We start from the raw sequence: 20,041 nt of genomic DNA, 5'->3' as shown, positions 1-20,041 counted from the left end.
AAGTGATAAGTTAAATGTTATGAAAAATCCTTTATACACAACATTAAAACATACTAGTTAAAGTGCATCTTTTAAAATCCTGTAAACTCAATTAGGGCATACTACCACACTAAAGTTTAACCCATTAAATATTTTTCTAATGAGGTAATTATGTTTTTTAAATTACTTTAACGGCATGAAATTATTTTGAATGCAGCCGTGAAAAAAATCATTTTTAAATTATTTTGTAGTTTGTAAAAGGGAGCAAGAGTACCAATAGCTTGAAAATGGTGTTGAAGAAATGTTTTCTTTTGAGACTGTAGGTTTGTCTAAAGCTGCAGCTGTAGGATTTTCACAAAACCATTGACATTTATGAAATGTTGTAAGCCATGAAGAAGATAGTAGTAGACATTAGAGAAAATAGAGATTGGTAAATGTCCTGGCACATGGCAGATGAAATTTAACACAGAAGTGTGAAGTGATCTATTTTGGTAGAATAAGGAGAGGCAATATACACCAAGTGTCACAATTTTAGAGGGATTGCAGAAAGGCACATCTGGGGGTGTATATACACAAATCTTTGCATGTGGCATGGCAAGATGAGAAGACTGTTAAAAAGGCATGTGTAATCTTTGGCTTTAAGAACAGAGGCATAAAATACAAAAGCAAGCAAGTTGTGCTAAATATCTTATAAAACGTTGGCTAGGCCTCAGATGGAGTGGTGTATTCAATTCTGGGCACCACACATAAAGAAGGCTGTCAAGGTCTTCAAGAGGATGTAGAAGAGATTTACAAGAATGGTACCATTCTAGAGACTCCAATGACATGGAGAGACTAGAGAAGCTGAGATTCTGCTGAGAACAGAGAAAGTTAAGGGGAGATTTAATAGAGGACTTAAAAATCATAAAGGGATTTGCTCAAGTAAATAAAAAGAAATGGCTTCTGGCAACCAGAGGGCACTAATTTAAGATGATTGACAAAAGAACCAGAAGTGACATGAAAATGTTTTACACAGCAAGTTGTGATCTGGAATGTACTGCCTGAAAGTTTGGGCAATGCCGATTCTATAACTTTGCAAAAGGAAATTGGATAAATACTTGGGGGGGGGGGGGGGAAATAAGGACTTATAGGGAATGAATAAGGATAAATTGGATAGCTCTACTGGAATTGGCACAGGCTTGGTGGGCTGAATGGTCTCCTTCTGTGCTGAATCACTCTCGATTTTAGAGCTAGGGTACAGATGCATTTTTGAGTAAACACTGAATTATCCTATCATATGGATAATTGCTTGAGAAACCAGACATCAGTTGTTAGACATGATGGGCCGAAAGCCCTCCTATGCTGTAAAATTTTTGTGTGCCAAAATGTATCAACTTTTTTATGTATGCAGTGAATTTCTCATAAACCAGCACAAGAATGAACCATGGCTGTTTTTTGACTTTGTGGGATCTTGCATGCAGTTGTGTAGTTATTTAAAGCTTATACTGAGCATCTGTTGTCTTTCACCTTCTAGGTGTGAATGCCTTGCCAAAGAGTTATTTTGCTTGAGTGAAAATATAAATCAGTAATCCCAGGAACTTTCCAGTTTTGTTTTAAACCACCTCCTGACACTTGATGGAAAATATAAGTGCATATTATTTTCTTCGAGTTGCAGCCGATTTCTGGGGCATTAGGGTAACCTGGCAGACTCCTCGTATTTGATACTAAGCGGCAGTACTTCATTTGGACCTATATAAATGTCAGCATGTTTGTTGCAAGCCATCACAGCTAAGCTTGATCCTGTCATCTCTGTTCACAATGGAATATTTTGCAGGAGGGCTCATAGAATAGCATTAACTGAGGATTGAACCTATGAGCTTCTCTTGCCTCCCTATGCTAATAAAAAGCAAACTAAGAAAAATAGCATACCAGAGATGACTTAATGTAGCAGCTTTCTCTTGTGCAACAATAAAGTAACATAATTTCCTTTCATTTGATCTACTTACAGAGTATGGTTTGTTGTGCTCATGACAAAGAACATGTTTTTTTCTAACTGTCTCACTGTTCTTTTCAGTAGCGCTCAGGACACCCCCCTCAAATTAGACACCATGTAGGGGAGGATGCAAGGTCATATGCCCTTTGATTTATCATGGCCACTGTCATAGCCATACTGACCTTGGTCTCACCAAGCGCCCACGCATGTGCACAGTTTGAAACTCAAGCTGTGGCATCATTTATACTCGCCTACACCTAGCCCAGGAAGAGAGAAGTTCATTTAGAGTATACCTGAGGCAAAGACTGAGTAGTTCTGACATATCAAAGGCAGCTCTTCTAGTATCGCATTCACTTGAAAAGAAAATCTTGTATAGAAAAAAAATCAGCTTTGTCTCTAACCAGTCAATCCATTTATTGATATTTTGGTCACTGCTCCTCTGAATCACCTCTGTCATACCTTGTAAGCTCCAGAAATGATATCCCAGTATACTCTTACCCTTTTCATCCTCCTTGAGTGGAAATCAAGACTTCCCATGTGGTCTGTTATTGTCATTCTCCTCAAATTTCCAAAGTAGTTCTCTTTACCACCTTTACTCTTTCTTTCCTCTAACAATCTTCAGACTTGTAAAACCCAAAATTTGGGATCACGTAATTACTTTTTCTTGCTTTTTTTTTGCCATTTTCTCCTTTGAACCTTGTTGCTATATTGCAATAAGAGATTGTTTCTGCTGGTCGGGGAATCTAAAACATGGGGGCACAGTCTCAGGATAAGGGGCTGATCATTTAGGACTGAGATCATGAGAAATTACTTCACTCAATGGTTTGCGAATCTTTGGAATTCTCTACCCCAGAGGATTGTGGATACTCTATCGTTGAATACATTTAAGACCCAGATAGACAGAGTTTTGGTTTCTCTGGGAATCGAGGGATATGGGCAGTGGACGGGAAAGTGGTGTTGAAGCACAAGATCAGACGTGATTGTATTGAATGATAGAGGAGGCTTGATGGGCCATATGGTCTACCCCTACTTACGTAAGAATGGCTAGATGGCCATGACATTGGAGGTTTGCTCGTGCTGAGGTGCTGTTTCTCAGCAGAAGTCAATTTCTTTCAGGTGGTTGGAAATGCAATGGCAGCAGATTGGATGGGGAGGGAGAAGGGAAATTGCATCATCACGGTGAGTGAATTTTGAGCACTCTGTTCAGTGAGTGGAAAGGAATGACCACTCAGCATAAAGGAACTCTCAATTTAGCTCCTTAATTGATATTTTCTACAGGGCCAAGTTCTGTTATATATGTGAAATTTGCACTTTGTTTTAGCTTAATCTCTTTTCAAACTTGAATGCATTTCTGAGAGAAATTGCAGGACTCACCATGAAGTTCTTCTGACTCATTATCCCAGTTAACTGTGATACAGTACAGAATTTTCTATTGCAGATAAACCTAAATTACCTGATAATTACACCAATGAAACTTGGCAAAAACTGAAGGAAGCAGTAGAAGCAATTCAGAAGAGCACCTCAATTAAATACAATTTGGAAGAACTTTATCAGGTAATGGTGTATGTTTTTCTTTTATATGTAGTGGGGTTGCATTGTTTTTAAACAGTGACAGACAATGATTTGTATGTTTCTTATTTAGCCACATGTTGTAGTGTTGCATGTTTAAATGTCAATTTTGTATCTATTACATGTACATCACCACCATCTCCTAAAAGGAAACAAAAGATTTTTGTCCCCTCAAATTTTCCCCTGTCCTCTAAAGGTGCTGACTGTTGGTAAAGTACAATTCCATCGGTGTCAATAGCCCTCCAGGCTGAAATGGAACCCTATAATTTAGTGAATTTGGTTGAAAATCAGCTGAGGTCCCTTCTCCTGATCACTAGTGAAAAGTATGTGTGAAAGTAGAACAGAACTCAGAAATGGTGCCCTCAACAGTTAGAGTTGCCTGCTAATCTGTGCTGTCTTGGTCTATGTTGGAAAAATACATTCTAGTCTGCTGAGAATAGTACTTTCAAAGTTACCATGATATATTTAACATCTGTAAATTCTAAATTCTCGTATGGAAAAATAACTCTAATGCCTGATTTTATTTGGCCTGCAGAATAGTGTTAATTTTAAATAATGTGCAGTGAATTTGTTGGCAGGTAAGACAGTCAGTAACTACTGGGCAACATGAAATTGGAAAGAATATGTTTAAATATGTTCCCTGTTGGCTGTGATGATCACTGGTGATAATCTCTGGATTACTAGCTGAGCCATGACCAAATTAGCGTAGGGTCAATAAGGTCAGAGTTTTGAATGCGTAGCTCAAAGTTTGGTTTGGGAAAAATGGTTTTCAATTCATGGGAAAGATGCTGGAAATCTGAAATGAAGTCTGATCATCAACCTGAAACATTAACTCTATTTCACTCCATAGATGCTGCCTGACCCCTGAGTATTTCCAGCATTTTCTGCTTTTAGTTCAATTTGTGGGGCACTGGCACTAGAACTGGGCAAAGAGGTAGTTGTTCCATTGGGGACCATGCTGGGACCGGTGCTCTGACAAATTAAACAACTGAGGCTGTAGAAAAGGCTTTAAGGTAGGCTGGGGGAGAGTTCAAGTGGGGAAAATCTAGAAAGTTGAAGGGAAAGGACAAGGCAATAGTGCAGGATAGTGATATGGGTAACAATAACCAGTGTGTGACAGGAAGAGACAGTACGCAAACAGCGCACCAGCAACAGGGTCAGAATCGGAAAAACGATATAAAAATAAAAGTAAAGGCTCTTTATCTGAAGCACGCAACGTTCATAACTAGGTAAATGAATTGATAGCACACATAGATCATACCCATTTATTTCTAATAGCCAGATGGCTAAGGCTGCGAACTGAATATTTGGGGGTGCTTGACATTTTGGAAGGATTGGTGTAAAGGAAAAGAACACATCATAACATAAGATAAGAGCATGGGAAATAGGAGCAGGGGTAGGCCAATATGGCCTTATGAACTTGCTCTGCTATTCAATAAGATCATGGTTAATCTGACTTTGGCCTTATCTCCACTTTTTCTTCCTGTTCCCCACAAACTTGGACACCCACATAGTTCAAGAATCTGTCTTAGCTTATCCTTTAATATATTCAATGACTCATCCTCCATTGCTGTCAGGGGTAGAGAATTCCAAAAATTCATGACCCTTTGAAAGGGGAAATTCCTCATCGTCCTCATCTTAAATGGAGACTACTTATTCTAAAACTCTGCCTGCCCTTTTTAGATGCCCCACAAGGGGAAACACCCTCTCAGCATCTATCCCGTCAAGCCCTCCCAAATCTCGTATGTTTCAATAAGATCCCCTATTGTTCTTCTAAACTCCAGTCATTATAGGTCTAACCTGCTTAATTTTTCGTCAAGACAACTACTTCATTCCAGGATTCAACCTAGTGAAAATTCTCTGAATTGTTTCCAGTATATATATCTCACTAAATAAGGAGACCAAAATTATCTGTAGTACTTCAGATGTGGCCTTATCAATGTCACGCACAGTTTCAGGAAGACTTCCTTACTTTTATATTCCATCCCCCTTGTAATTAAAGCCATCATCCCATTTACTTTCCTAATTGCTTGCTGTCCTTGCATGCTACCTTTTTGTGATTCATGCACAAGGGCACCCAGATCCCTATATACTGCAATATTCTGCAGTTTCTCTCCATTCAAATAAAATTGTGTGTTTCTGTTCTTCCTACCAAAGTGGATAATCTGATTTTCACATGTTATTCTCCATCTGTCAAATTGTTGCCCACTCACTTAAGCAATCTGTATCCCATTGCAGACTCTGTGTCCTCACAACTTGCTGTCCCATACCTTTGTTTTGTCAGCAAATTTGGCTACAATACATTCATTCATCCAAGTCATAGGCTCCAGCACTAGTCATGTGGCACCCATTAGTTACAATTTTATGTTACTGGAAATTACCCATTTGTCCTGACTCTATTTCCTATTAGTTAGCCAATTTTCTCTCCATGCTATTATATTACCTTCAACACTTCAATATATTCAAGGCTGAGGTAGACAGATCTTTGAACTTCGAGAGTCAAGGTTTTATGGGCACAGGTAGAAAAATGGAGTTGAGACTAAGGTCTGATCAGACATGATCTTATTGAATGGTAGAGCAGACCTGAAGGGCTGTTTGGACTACTCTGTATGGATGTTATATTCTCATCCTGATGGTTAAGTAGCTTGTGATGCCTGCAGAGTGGTTAGTTGGGGAACATATTTCGGGGTTTGCTTCTGGGCAGCACTTTTGGGAGAGGACAAGGGATGAAAATTCACCTTTCCCCCCACCCCACCAAAATTTATGTAGTTGCAAGGAGTGTGTTCTGTTGACTAGCGCAATGAAGTATTAATTGTTCAAGTTTTTCCTTGTGTGACCTTTATTTTTTTCTGTTTTAGGCTGTGGAGAACCTCTGTTCTTACAAAGTATCAGCAAATTTATACAAACAGCTGAGACAAGTCTGTGAGGATCACATCAAAGCTCAAATTCACCAGTTCAGAGAATATCCTTTCATTTATCTAATCAGTGAAGTTTCTGGGTTAAATTTTGTGTGCTCTAAAGTTCCAATTCACTGAGTTTAGTTATAACATTTCGAAATCTACATATGAATAATAAATGTGTGATATAAACGTATCATTCATCTTTGGTGTCAGGGGAATATTGGCTATAGTGTGAAAGTACAGTTTCTAGGTATGGTATCCTAATGTTTAAGTGGCAACTACCAGTTTTTTATTCCTATGGAATAGGTAGCTGTTATGGTTTGATTTTGAGGTTAGCAATCCATTCAACGGCTTCAGCTGATGGAGTGTGAATGGATATGATGCCACCAGGAATGGATCTCTCTGGGCAGAGTTCAGTATATGGGTGATGATCTGACTTGAATGGCCACAGTTGCAGTTTTAGCTATCCCTCATGTTCCACATGTGGAACAACTGGCCACATCTTCCAGGATCCATCGCCAAGTTGGTTGTGGGTTATCTAGATTTTCCATGGAAAGTTGAAACCTGGGACTTCACCACTCAGATCAGTTAGCAAGTTGCATTTGGTGGTGATTGCAGTCAGCCAGGAGGTGTGCCTTGATGGGGAGTCTAGAACTAGAGGAGACAGTTTAAAAATTAGGGGCCTCCCTTTTAAGACAGATGAGAATTTTTTTTACTGAGGGTCGTTAGTCCGTGGAATTCTGTTCCCCAAAGAGCAGTGGAGGCTGGATCAAGGCACAGTTTTTTGATCGACAAGGCAATCAAATGTTATGGGGTCAATCAGGAAAGTCGAGTTGAGGCCTCAATCAGATTAGCCATGATTTTATTAAATGGTGGAGCAGGTGACCTACTCCTAATTCTTGAGAGGTGAGGCTGTCAACAGTTTGTAGGGTGTGCAGTGTGTTCCAGTAGGGGCTATGGATTTCACATGAGTACTTAGGAGTTTTTTGAAGTCTTGGGTCAATGGGAGGGCTTCAGTAGCTGTCAGCCAGTGGTATTATTTGAGGAAGGTGTTTTCCCTGCAGACATCAGGAGATTCAGTATATGCTAGCACAGGAAGCCACTTGAGCTATGTGGTCTCAGTATCTCAAAAATAATTCCCATGGCTTCCTGGAGGTGGATGCCAAAAGTGTGATGGCTCCAGAGCCAGGGTGAGCTGCAGTACTGTGCTGTTGGGTAGACCAGGATGATTGAAGCAGTGCATAATATCTTGGCCCTGCTGCTCCAAGTGGTATCCTCCAGTTTCCATATGAGATTGAATCTCATCTTGACTTTTGCTCTGGTGTTCTGGAGATGTTGCCAGTTGGTCAATGTGTGTTTAGGAGTGATGCCAAGATATTTTGGCATTTGATTGTGGGTGAGTGGTTGGACACAGAACTGAGCTTGAAGTTCTTCCTGGCCTTTGCATTGTCGGTTGAAAGGCTAAAACTATAGTCTTCGCAGTGTTTGGTTGAAGTCTCCGTTTTCTGAAGGAGTTTTCCAGAGTGCATAGATCTTCATTGAGTGTTTTTTCAATGTCCTAAAATTCTTTAACCTGGAAATCCAGGGCCAAGTTGTTAGCCTATGTGAAGAACCGTGACTTTGTGGGAGGGAAGTCGCTAGTCTGTATTTGGGAGAGAGCTTGTGCGAGGACTGATTCCTGTGAGAGCTTGTTGATTATGAGTGGGCGGCTTACTTGATCTCCAGTGTGCATGGGGAACTGTTGGTTGCTGATCATTGAGTTGATTAGATGTAGGGTTTTCACACAGCAGATGATTTTGGAGAATTTCTGTGCACCACACTTGCGAAAACCTGCCTGTTTGGTTGCGGGGGGGCGGCATTGCTGCATCCAGGGTGCAACTCGGTGTGTTCCAGGACCTTGTATGTTATTCAGCAGGGCAATGGGACAGTAGCAGTGTGGATCGTCGAGTGGCTTCCCTGGCTTGTCAATAGCGCCTATCTTGGATTAGCGTAGAATAGCTCCAAATTCATCCATCTATCCACTCAAGCCCACTAGTGCTCCATATGTCCCATTCTAACCTGCTTCTTCCCTCCTTCCAACATTTCTTAATTTTGTCTTGCTGATTCTCAATACGTTAACATAGCGCTAACGTTTTCTATTAGTTTCCTTCATGTATCTTGGAGGGTGACATGACAATTGCTTCCGAAAAACCACTTAGGGAAAAAAGTCATGGAAGATTCTGTAAACTATGGCTTGTACAGCAAATCAGATTGTTGAAAAATGCCGTACTGTTGAAGCCATAAATACTGTAATTGTATTTCTCCCTCCTCAGCCTTGGGTCATTTAGGGGAAACCTCGCACTTCAATTGGAGCTCAACCAACGTTCTAATTCTCCTTGCCATCAAAACATTAACATAGAGTGTCACTGTCTCAATGTGTTGCACCAAAGGGCATGGAATTCTCCTGGTCCAGGCCAAAATTCACACTTCAGCCATCACCACAAGTAGATTATCTGGCTACTCATCTAATTTTCTGTTTGTATGTTCTTGCTATTTGAAATTCAGCATTTAGTTTGCCTACATTAACTACATTTCGGAACGAATTTACTGGCTGTGCAGCATTTGATAACATTGAGTTTGTTCTTTAATAGCGCTTCCATTTATAATTAGATTCCTTGTGTGCATATGGATGTTTTTGCACACTGTTGAACCCTATTACTAGATTACCAGTGCAACAGCAGTAGATCTTCAGTGTTTCCACAGACTTTCAAAGTTGATACTGACAGTGCCTGAAATGTTCACCTTTGCTGTGTATTTTGCACAGCTTTCAATCAAGTACATCTAAGGTTTTTTTTTAAATCCCCCCTCTCGCTGTCCCCCTTCCCTACACACACAGGCGCGCGCACGCACACAAATTTCTGCATCTAAATATATGGTTGTTTTAGCAACATGGGTAGGGATTTAACACCAGCAAGGAGAGTGGCTCACCCTAGATGCACCTTAAGAACACCATCAGGAGGTCATCTAGCTTCCCTCTTAATTAGTTGACTTATGTGAGGACTTAAAATGGAAGAAAGAAAAGTTATTAATGGAGCTATCAAATGGAGAGGAAGTATTTCCATGAGTTTTTAACATATTTGCTTGGTGTACAATATATGTTAAAGGAATTTGCATTCCTTGGTTCATTACAGAACTGGCTTTGCATTTTCAATTTTCTTTAACCATTTCTTTACGGATTCCTTAGATAGTGTTCTGTTTCTAAAGAAAATAGATAAATGCTGGCAGGATCATTGCAGACAAATGGTAAGTAGGGGTCACAGTTAATTTGGGGTATGTGTTTAAGTAAAAATTAGATTGGAAGAATTTATATGGAAGTACTGTTTATTTCCAAACACTAAACTTGTTTAGAAATTCACCTGGAAGGGGGTAATGATTCTGATGGTACTTAGATTTTTGTCTCCATTTCACCCCTGCCATGAAGGTATTGGTTCTTGAATCCCTGGGATGAAACCTAGCATCTCCCTGGTCTTTTTAGACAGCACTCATGGTTCTAAAGCTTAAACTGAGCCATCGGGAAATGAATAGTTGTGGGTGTTTTTCAGTCAACTTCTGATTGATGCTATGCGTTTGCACTTCACTGAATAGAAAGGCAGCTTAATTTGAAAATCAGTAGGGACAATGAACATTTCTTATTGCAGTTCTAGGGAGGAATCAAAGGCATGTCAGAGCATTTGTAGAGGAATCTTTACCCCACTGCTACCCAATGTTATACCTTATGTGGCTGATCTGGAAAGGTAGGACCATGTTCCATTCCCCAACGCCGAGTTTAACATACAGTTACTCGACAGGCAATTTCCAGTTTATGGCTAGCAGATTTGAGGCCACAGAGCTGCTGAACCAAATGGCAGGTTAGGTATGGGGACTGCACCTTGGGTACAACATTTAGAGAATGAACCTCCATCAATTTCTCTTGTTCTGCTGGGTAGTGCCCAATCCCTTCCCTCCCTCTCACTAGTATTGATAAATATCTCTTTTACAAAACCCACCATGTACTTTTGATCCTCAGCACTTAACCACCTTGATGCCAGTCACATGATCCACAATATTATCATTATTTATTTCCTCCAACTTGGTGCCTACATTTTTTTTTTAAAGTGTTGTCACCACTGCTTTCATCAGAAACCTATTTTAACCTTTCAAACGTTGAAACCAAAGTTTACACCAGCTGGATATTCTCAAATCTAAGCTGTTTCTATTGGCTGCTGCAAATGCCTATGCCCATCCAGCCTGTTTCCACCAGGCTTAATCTAGTGGGGCAGAACCTTGGAGTTTTGATTGACCTCGAACTCCAGTTCTAACACTACATTCAATCTGTCATACTTTTGCCAATCTCTGAAATAACATCCCTCTGTCCTATCCTTTTATTTCTGCAGCTGAAATTCGAATGTGTATATTTTAAAACCTTGTGGCTGACTTCTCCAGCAGTCCCATGGCTGACTTGTACATCAATAGCATTTATAAGCTCCAGAGTCATCCAGTATGCCATAGCCTCAACCTCATAAACTCAAAATCCAACATTTCCACCATCCCAGGCTTTCCTAAGCTCCCCTGCTTCCCATGGCCCAGAGCATCTTCAAGTTTTTCTACAGCTTTGACCATTCGTGATTTTGACTAATCTTGTGTTACAGTATGCATGCTCCAATTCATCACTACCAGCCACGTTTGCTTCTCCATTGGCAGTTGCTCCTTCAGCCAGCCTTCCCTCACTTTCACTTTCCCTCAGCAACTCTGTCTTGCTACCCCTGACTTCAGAAACCTTCTTAATGACCTTTTTGATACCACTTTTGTGCACTTCAGCCTTTCACCCTTTGTCCTTCCAGCTTAATGTCCACAAACTATCCATTGTCTTGGGATACACAAATGCCATAAAAACTTGTTTTATGGAACTGGATTATTTCTTTATTATTTACTTTATTCCTGAAATGCTTTTTTATTACTTCAGTTAAGTGGCTAATCTTCATATATGGCAGTTTGTTTGCATGTGGAGAGCATCAAGACTGAATTTCAACTGCCCTCACTCAATTCCTCCATAAATTTGCTTTTCAGAACAGGACAGACACCAAATGTCTGAATCCTGACTGACTGCTTTCCCTTGATGGATTCAATCTGGGAACCTGCATTCTGTATACTTTTGTGCAGCACCTTTTGCTGCTAGGTCATTGGAGAAACTCCAGATGTTTAATTTTAAAGAAACTAGTCCTCATTTGTGGCGTAGCAAGCAGTTCCCTCTGTTTTAGTTTGATATTTACTGCATATAGACATTGTGATTTTAATCATTTGCTTTACAAAAGTTTTGAAGTATTTACTTGTTTATTTCTATTTATCCCCCAGATCATGATTAGGAGTATCTTTTTGTTTCTGGATAGAACTTATGTTCTACAAAATTCAATGCTTCCATCTATTTGGTAAGTTGAAAGATTTGATGGCCTTCACAAGAAAACTAATGAAATTAACTAGAACAGCAGGAAGGACACTACAACTGATCTTATCGCCCCTAAATTAGAGAAGGGACAATGAACTAGGCTTCCTGCTCCTGATCAATATGCAGTTGAAATTGCATTTATTTAGAAATGGTTGAGGGCAGGTTTGGACTTGACTGATCTCTTGCATATACTCTGTGCATTTGAGGGTGCTCTCTAGATTTGACCAAGTAATGGTACGGTACTAGAATGCAGACTACACCAAATGGAACTGTCTAGTTCGGGAGTCATTGGTCCAGGTTTGGCTTAGAATCATTTTGTATCAAAATTATATGTTGACCAGGTTTGCATAGTGAACAGAGCTCCTCCCAATGCCTCCATTGTATAATGTGGGGCAAAGTATTTATCTAACATCATCTGTTATCAAAAAGGAATCCATTTCCATGAAAGATTAGCTTTCAAAGAAGAGGGTTCATGTTGAATTTTTAAAAAGTAGTGCATCAAGAATTGGTGATGGGTAATAATGAGTCATTCTGTTTTAACTGTAAAAAAAATACATCTCCCCAACATCACCAGTAAGTCTGAGGAAGGCCACTTCATCCGTTTTAACTCCTCTGTCTGAAAAACCGATAATTGCCCATTCACAGCACAGAATTATAAGAAAACTTGGGCAACGTGAATCTGTTTGCACTTACTTTTCTTGTAAGTTGGTTTGTCCTGTTTGGATTTTGTGAATGTGGGTTTGGAAAAGGCTATTTTTGGTGAGTGATAACACTAATTAGTATGGAATATATGCAAATTAATAAGGACATGAGACCAAAAATAGTATTTAAATACAAAACTCCATGCTATGCAGCCCATCTCTGTTTTAAATGATTCCAAGATTTTTGGCTGTACCAACTCAGCTAAAATTTCACTTCATCTTGCCTTGATTTTAGCTCAGCTTTTGTTTCAATTCCAATTTTGTCCTTTGCGGCCTTGAACTGATGCCCTGTTAGGTTATGACCCATTGTTATGATCTACTTTGATGTAGACTTAACTAGATTCATAGATATGACTCTTCAAAATGAAAACTACTATAAATGTAGTTGTGTTTTATAGAATTGTTAAACATGAGTTTGCAATTCACAAGTTTCCAGGATGGCAAGTTCACATTCATGGATAATCCATTAAAGGAAGGAAGAAAATACTGTAGGTAATGGAAAGTGCTTCAATCTAGTCAATTCCCTGTGGTCAGTTACAGTGCAGCTTTAGGCTGTCCTTTCAGTTGAGACAGGACAGGAGTGTGGGTAAGGCTATGGAGGGGGAAAAATCATTGGAAGAAACTTCTGTTCAGCATTCCATCATCTATGGAAAGCAGCGTATGAAAAATAAATGGTAATAGATGAACTCTTAAATTAGTTTTGGGTTCTAACAGAATGAGGTCACTGTGCAACTTAGCACTATCTGGTGCAGCTGGGACAAAAAGTCAAGGTGAGTTTGGATAAAGTTTGGCAGATGGAGAATAATGTGTGAAAGTGAGGTTATCCACGTTGGTAGGAAGAAAAGAAAAGCAAAATATTATTTAAATGGAGAAAGAATGCTGCAGTGCACAGGGATCTGGATATTCTTGTACATGAAACAAAAGCAACTTGTAGATACAGCAAGTAATTGGGAAGGCAAATGAAATGTTAGCCTTTATTACAAGGAGGAGGGAAGTCTTGCTACAGCTGTACAGGACATTAGTGAGACCACACAGAATACTGTGTTCAGTCTGGTCCCCTAATTTAAGGAGTGATATACTTGCATTGGAGACAGTTCAAAGAAGGTTCACTAGGTTAATTGCTGAGCTGAAGGTGTTGTTTTATGAGGAAAGCTTGAGTAGGTTGGGCCTTTACTCATTGGAGTTTAGAAGAATGAGAGAGAATCTTATTGAAACATACAAGATTCTGAAAGGTAGATGTTGAGAGGATGTTGACCCTTGTTGGGGAATCTCAAACTAGGAGGCATAGTTTCAGAATAAATGGCCTCCCATTCAAGAATGAAATGAGGAGGATTTACCTCTCTGAGGGTCATGGACCTTTGGAATTTTCCACCCCAGAAACCTGTGGAGGCTGTGTCATTGAATATACTCAAAGCTGTTATAGACAGATTCTTGAACTATATGGCAGTGAAGTGTTATGGGGAACAGGCAGGAAAGTGGTGATGAGGCCAGGGTTCAATCAGTCATGATCTTATTGAATGGCGAAGCAGGCTCCAGGAGTCATGGCAGACTCCTGCTCCTCTCTTAGGTTGTTCTTAAAATTGCAGGAGTGACTTTCAATATGTAGGTCATGAGTCTCTTCTGCAGTATCTCCTTTTCCTCCCCATTCAACAAGGGCATTAACTCCTTGCTAGAGATATTGTCTCACAGACACCAGAAGCACACTAAGAATTTATCCAAAAAACCTATTTTTGATGTGAACCTTGACAATGATTTGTGTAAAGCAGGTTGTTAACTGCAGAGCAGTACAGTCAAGCTAGATGCTATCCTCAACCAATACTTTCATGCCTTCAGGGATCACTGAGCAAAACTGTGGAGCAGGGACCCTGGTTGAATTTTGTCTCCTCCTCTAACCACTGACTGACCATCAGCCTTTGTCTCACACTGAGGCAGTTGGAGCTCCTTGTAGCTTACCTCTTGCTGAGTAAGCTTAAGGTTAAGTTAACATGGCACAGGCTCATGTCGAACTTGAGATTTTCCTGTTTTGCTGTGGCTTCGTTTCCTGCTGAGCCATTGGGAAAATAGATCTGTCTATAATATAGTGATGTCTATAATACAATGCAAGTTGAAACTTTCCAAATGTCTCTGGATGTGTGAATGAAGGTATTTAACACTTCTGTTTTTTTAAATTGTGTGTTAATTGGCCTGTTTGTGATTGCACGTTTGTAATTGCATCAAAACAGCATTAGAATTGGGTTAAAGCAGGTGTGGTATTTTCTGAAGATCAAGATCTGTAGCTCAAAAGCAAATTTTCTTTTACTTCTCATACTTTGCATAGCATGGGTAAAGATAGCAAATAGAACAATAACTTAAGTAACAATCTCTAGAGATTAATGTAATAATTATTTTCTGAGTTTCATTTCTTCCACTCTGTTCATCTTGAATTGTACATGTAAAACTTTTGGTTTTCCTCGGAATCTGCTTATGGCAAATTATACTTGAAGTGCAGATGGGTATTTTGGTTACCAACGTTTGCACTTCATGTCTTCAGCTTCTCATGTTTGACCACGGCATTGGTCCACTGCAAATTCTGCCAGCACTTCTAGAGGTTGGTGAAAGGATTTAAATAAAAGGAGTTCTAACATTCATCTAAGATGGAGTAAGTGGTACACCTTAAGTTGCTGAAGTAGAAACAGCAACTAGTCATGGGACTGGGACCAGTTGGAGTTTCCTCACTGCCATTTATTTCTGTTGGGCATATGAGATACTGGGAGACATTTACTTTAGTTTCAATCACAAGATCATTTGTAAAGTGTACAACACCACCAAATTCATTGGAGATCCCCATTTGCAGGTAAGAAAAACATCTTGAGGAAAGAAACATCTTTCATTGCTCTGTGAGCATTTTTTAAATCTTCCTTCAACTGGGAGAAGAGGGCCTTTGGGTGCTAAGTCAAGCTAAATGAGTGCTTGACTCATTTTATTTGGCAGCATTTTATCAACTTCTTATTTGGAACTAGCATCTGTCGGCACATCGCTCAAGGGACAGCCAAGAAGACATCAATAATTCCAAGGATTAGCTATGCTGACCTATTTGCAACCCTGACTTGGGCCATTTGATACAGGTCAGATTTCTAAGGCACTCTCCTTGATGTTGGCAGGTGCTAGTTCATTCTCGTCTAAAGAATCTGTGACCTGTGAACCATCTTTCTTCTTCACCGCCCGTATGATCCTGCAGTGAGGTGGTCTCTAGAGCCAACGAGCCCCTGTTTTGGTGTGCCTTTCTTCGGCTGACACTAGTGAAGAGGTTATGACATCAGATCATGGGGCGTCCACCAGGATCCTAATCCCAGGGCAGGTATCGTTCGATGCCTTCAGTGCAAAAGTCACTTCCATTTGAAGCATCAACATCCCTGGATCCCAGGTGCACAAAGGGAATCCTGTAAATGAAGTCAGGTATATTGCTCCCCTTTAAGGGAAGTAGTCCTCATTACACCAATAAGGGTATGCTCCATGTACTATATATTTTGCCTTTAATACCTAACTGGGACTAATTTATGGTCCTAATTCGGGCTTCCAAAGTTTTAATATTTTCTGTGTTTTATATGATTCATGTCCCAGAATGTAAAAGTATTAAGGTGTATTACTCAAATATACAGACCAGAATGACGTAAGTTTGATTCAGAATCTACATTGACTTAGATTGTCATGTCTAGGCATCACAGTTGATCTCTGGGCTCCTGAATTACTGCATAAATTGGCCACTTTTTGCTCCTGTTTGCTCTCCAGGGACCTCTGCTAGAAAGTGAGTGACTGACTGGATGTCAGGTGAGAGCAGGATTGGAGTTAGCTGTAATACCCTCCACAGTCATATACCTTGCATACCCTTGCTGCCTAGGCTCATAAGGTTACTTTGAAGGTTTGTCGTATTTACTCAAAACATAGAAGGGGATTTAAGTGGGGGTGCCCTTATAATGTAGACCAAGAGAAGGCTACTTGGGGGTTGCGCTGATTTCCCCCTTAGAATCATTCATTGTACACATGATGAGGGAAAGAGATTGGTCACAGTAATACCCTTGACTTAGTCCATGTAGTATAGCTTATTGCCTGAATTTTGTGGTTAGGTCTAATGTCTTTTTGGTCACATCTATTTCCAATCTGACATATGACAAGGGAAGCACAATGGAATTGAGCTCAGGTAGAAGTAATGGGAACAGGGGTAAGAATGGCAAGTGGAATAAGCTGGGGGATACAGATAGAGACACTGATACAGTGAAACACCAGACTGACTTTGAAATTCTCAGGAATTTGTGCCGTATTCCATCTGTATGATATGCAGAGTTCACTATCTGAATGCTACGTCTTTCTGTCAACAATTCACCCCTTATTGTTACAGTCTTTTCTGCTTGTTAATTTTCTTGTTTGTAAGCTATTTAAATAGCTGCAGTATTATTTAGAATTATAAATCAAAAGTAAAGTTTGGGAGCATCTAACGTACTTCTTCAATTGATTTTTTTAGCCATCATTGATAACTTATTCAAACTTGATCATGAATGAACCTAGTGTGTACTAATAAAGATCCAGACCCCACAGCTGTGGCAAAAATGAGCCAATAAAAAAAACAGGTAGTTTGTCCCTAAAAATGTGACTACTCAAATCAAGTTTCCCAGCATTTGCTGCTGATTCCTTTTTTGGTTTTTGTGCATCACTATCTGGCAAATGTCTATTTCTGATATTTTTTCTTGAAGTGACACAAATACATGCTTTGGTAAATTTAAGAACAGTTGTCATTTCAAACTGAAATTCCTGGTTGCCCAAAAGAAATTTCCACATTTATTGACAATGTGTATTCAGTGCCTCCTAATAGTAGCTGTTGTTTAATAATTTTTAAAGTTGTAATCTTTGAGGATGCAAAATTTCAGGTTTATGTAGAAAATCTGCCTGAAATGTTTCTTGTTTTCTCTCCTTTCTCTCAAGGTGCTGACTCCCTACAGGGGTACAGATCTACAGATACCAATTGTCGTAGGCTCCGATACCTTGCACAAAGTGCTCATTCTCATGTGTGAGCCTGCACAGTGAGTTTTGGCAGGTTGTTTGTGGAGGGCATCACACACATTTGATTGTGTCATTGCCTGATGCCCACCCACACACACATACAAAGGAGTTTTCTGGCAGGCGGTCACTGGATAATGGTCAGGAGCAAAAAGTCATGTTGCTTTTTTACCCCCTCCCTAACCCTTTTCAGGTGTTCAGGCCAAATGTAATGCACCAGTAATTTGTTTTTATATTGCAATTTGTGTGATGAGATGCAAACTTGTAAGTTTATTTGTGAAAATCTGCCTGGAGTTTTTCAAATGCAGCCTTGTGATGAAAACAGCCATTTCCATTGCTGCTTCTACATATTTTTGAAGGCCTGTATATGGAGTAGGGTAATCATTAGGTTTTTGTCTTCACACTGCGTGCATACATGTTTGCTTCTACACGCGTACTCTTTTTGGTGGACTTATATGTTAAATTCAAGATGAACCAATTGATAGGTTTTATGTCATAGTATTGGTATGAATGAGTTAAAGGAGGCACCTGATTTTGAACCGTTAATCAGAATTCACAGTGTACTTAATTGAAGTGTCATTATATGACTTTGAAACATGTGGCAAATTTTAAAGTTAAGATATTGTCATTTTTTTCAAGTTTGCTCTAATTCCATATGCTATCATGGCCCATAAAATTGGCTCCCTGTTTGCTCAGTTGGTACTCGGTATTTAATTGAACTGTACAGATGAGAAGGCCCCGAGTTAATTTTGTAATCTAGGCAACTGACACCACGAGATACAACAGAAGGAACGCCCACATTGGCCTCTGCGCCCTTGAACTGGGAAGAATATCAGCCACAGTTTTTGCTCCTGATCACTATCCACTGCAAGAAGGGTATGTGTATAGTTATTGGATGAGGATAGGATTGAGTTCATCTATGATTTCTTCTCCTGATCATAATATACCAGTGCTAACTGTGTAAGTTCACACATGAAAAATTTTATTTGGGAGAGGTACTGGAGGGCTGCCAATACCTGTGGAAATGAATTGACACAAGAGTCACATCTTCAGGAGAGGGAGTGAGAAACTTGTTCAGAATAAACAAAAGGATATAGAATATTTAGATTTTCTAAAATTTTGAAATTATTATTTCATGATCAGTTTCTGCAGAGCAAGATGATTAAATAAGTATCTGGAAAGAACAGGGTTGTGATGAACTTTGACCTTAAAACAAAATGGTATTTGAGTGCACCTGTTAATAGTCTCATTGTGATCTTTAACAATCCTTACTCATTTGAGCTCTTTTTATTTGTAGGGATATGGGTCTTGAATTATTCAGATCCCATGTAATAAGCGATCGAAAGGTTCAAAATAAAACTATTGATGGGATTCTTCTGTTAATTGAGAGAGAAAGAAATGGTGAAGCTATTGATCGTAGTTTGCTTCGAAGCCTCTTAAGTATGCTATCAGATTTGCAGGTAAGGTTTCAAACTTTTCAGATGTAGCTAATCCAGTTATTTTCATTTATAACAGTTAAATGTATACTTTTTTCTTCTAGATATATCAAGATTCATTTGAACAGAGATTTTTGGAAGAGACTAACCGCTTGTATGCAGCAGAAGGTCAAAGACTGATGCAAGAACGAGAGGTATGCAGCCTGTTGCCTTTGCCAGCCCAGTTAGAGGCACTTTGTTGAAGTAGCATATCAATGAACAAATACACTATGCCAAAGAGCTGTAGAACATGGCATTAATTGGGTTATTGCCAACACACTAGTGGTTCAAGAAGGCAGCTCACCACCACTTTCTCAAGGGCATTTAGGGAGGGGTAATAAATGCTGGCCTAGCCAGCAACACCCAGATCCCATGAATGAATTTAAAAAGAACATGGGCATGTTTTTAGGGGCATGGGCCTGGAATTGTTCGTATATCCAATTAACTGAATGGAAAATTCAAAATAAAGCTATTGATGGGATTCTTCCATTAACTGAGAAAAAGTGAAACTGTTGATTGTTGTTTGCAAGACACTTAACTGAATAGAGATTTTCCAAAAATGTCCTGGTGAAGAAAGTTCCCTCTGCTAGGTGTCAAGTTCCTAAATGAAATCAGTTTAGATTGTATCAATCAAAATCCTGGTTGGCTTATAGCACAAAACTGCTTGTAATTTGGCAAAATTGGCAATTACACTAAGAGATCTTATGAAATGACAAGTGTGGCAAAAGGAAGAGATGTGTAAATCTTATGAGCAGTGTGCTAAATCCTCAAATTATGAGGAGAGGTTGCATGAACAAGGCTTGTATTCTGTAAATTTATAAAGTTAAGAGATGATTTTATTGAGCTTTTGATTTTGAAAGGAGTTATTTGGGCAGATAGAGAAAAATTGCTTTGCTGTGAGGGGATACTAAGACAAGGGTATGGAACCTTAAATTTAGAGCCAGGTCCTTCAA

At 39.5% G+C, this 20,041-nt stretch overlaps 1 protein-coding gene across 1 annotated transcript in view; it reads left to right on the top strand.

Moving 5' to 3' along the window:
• The window catches only part of cul4b (cullin 4B), an 80,445-nt gene that overhangs the window by 9,960 nt on the left and 50,444 nt on the right, over nucleotides 1-20,041 (top strand). Inside the window, exons 2-7 of the mRNA XM_041195278.1 lie at nucleotides 3,390-3,505; nucleotides 6,379-6,482; nucleotides 9,633-9,702; nucleotides 11,791-11,864; nucleotides 18,911-19,073; nucleotides 19,154-19,243. Coding sequence (XP_041051212.1) covers nucleotides 3,390-3,505; nucleotides 6,379-6,482; nucleotides 9,633-9,702; nucleotides 11,791-11,864; nucleotides 18,911-19,073; nucleotides 19,154-19,243 — 617 coding nt within the window. The remainder of the gene's footprint in view (nucleotides 1-3,389; nucleotides 3,506-6,378; nucleotides 6,483-9,632; nucleotides 9,703-11,790; nucleotides 11,865-18,910; nucleotides 19,074-19,153; nucleotides 19,244-20,041) is intronic.

This window comes from Carcharodon carcharias, chromosome 9, assembly GCF_017639515.1.
Source record: "Carcharodon carcharias isolate sCarCar2 chromosome 9, sCarCar2.pri, whole genome shotgun sequence".
In the NCBI taxonomy this organism is placed as follows: Eukaryota; Metazoa; Chordata; class Chondrichthyes; order Lamniformes; family Lamnidae; genus Carcharodon; species Carcharodon carcharias.
This window is presented reverse-complemented; position numbering and strand designations above follow the sequence as displayed.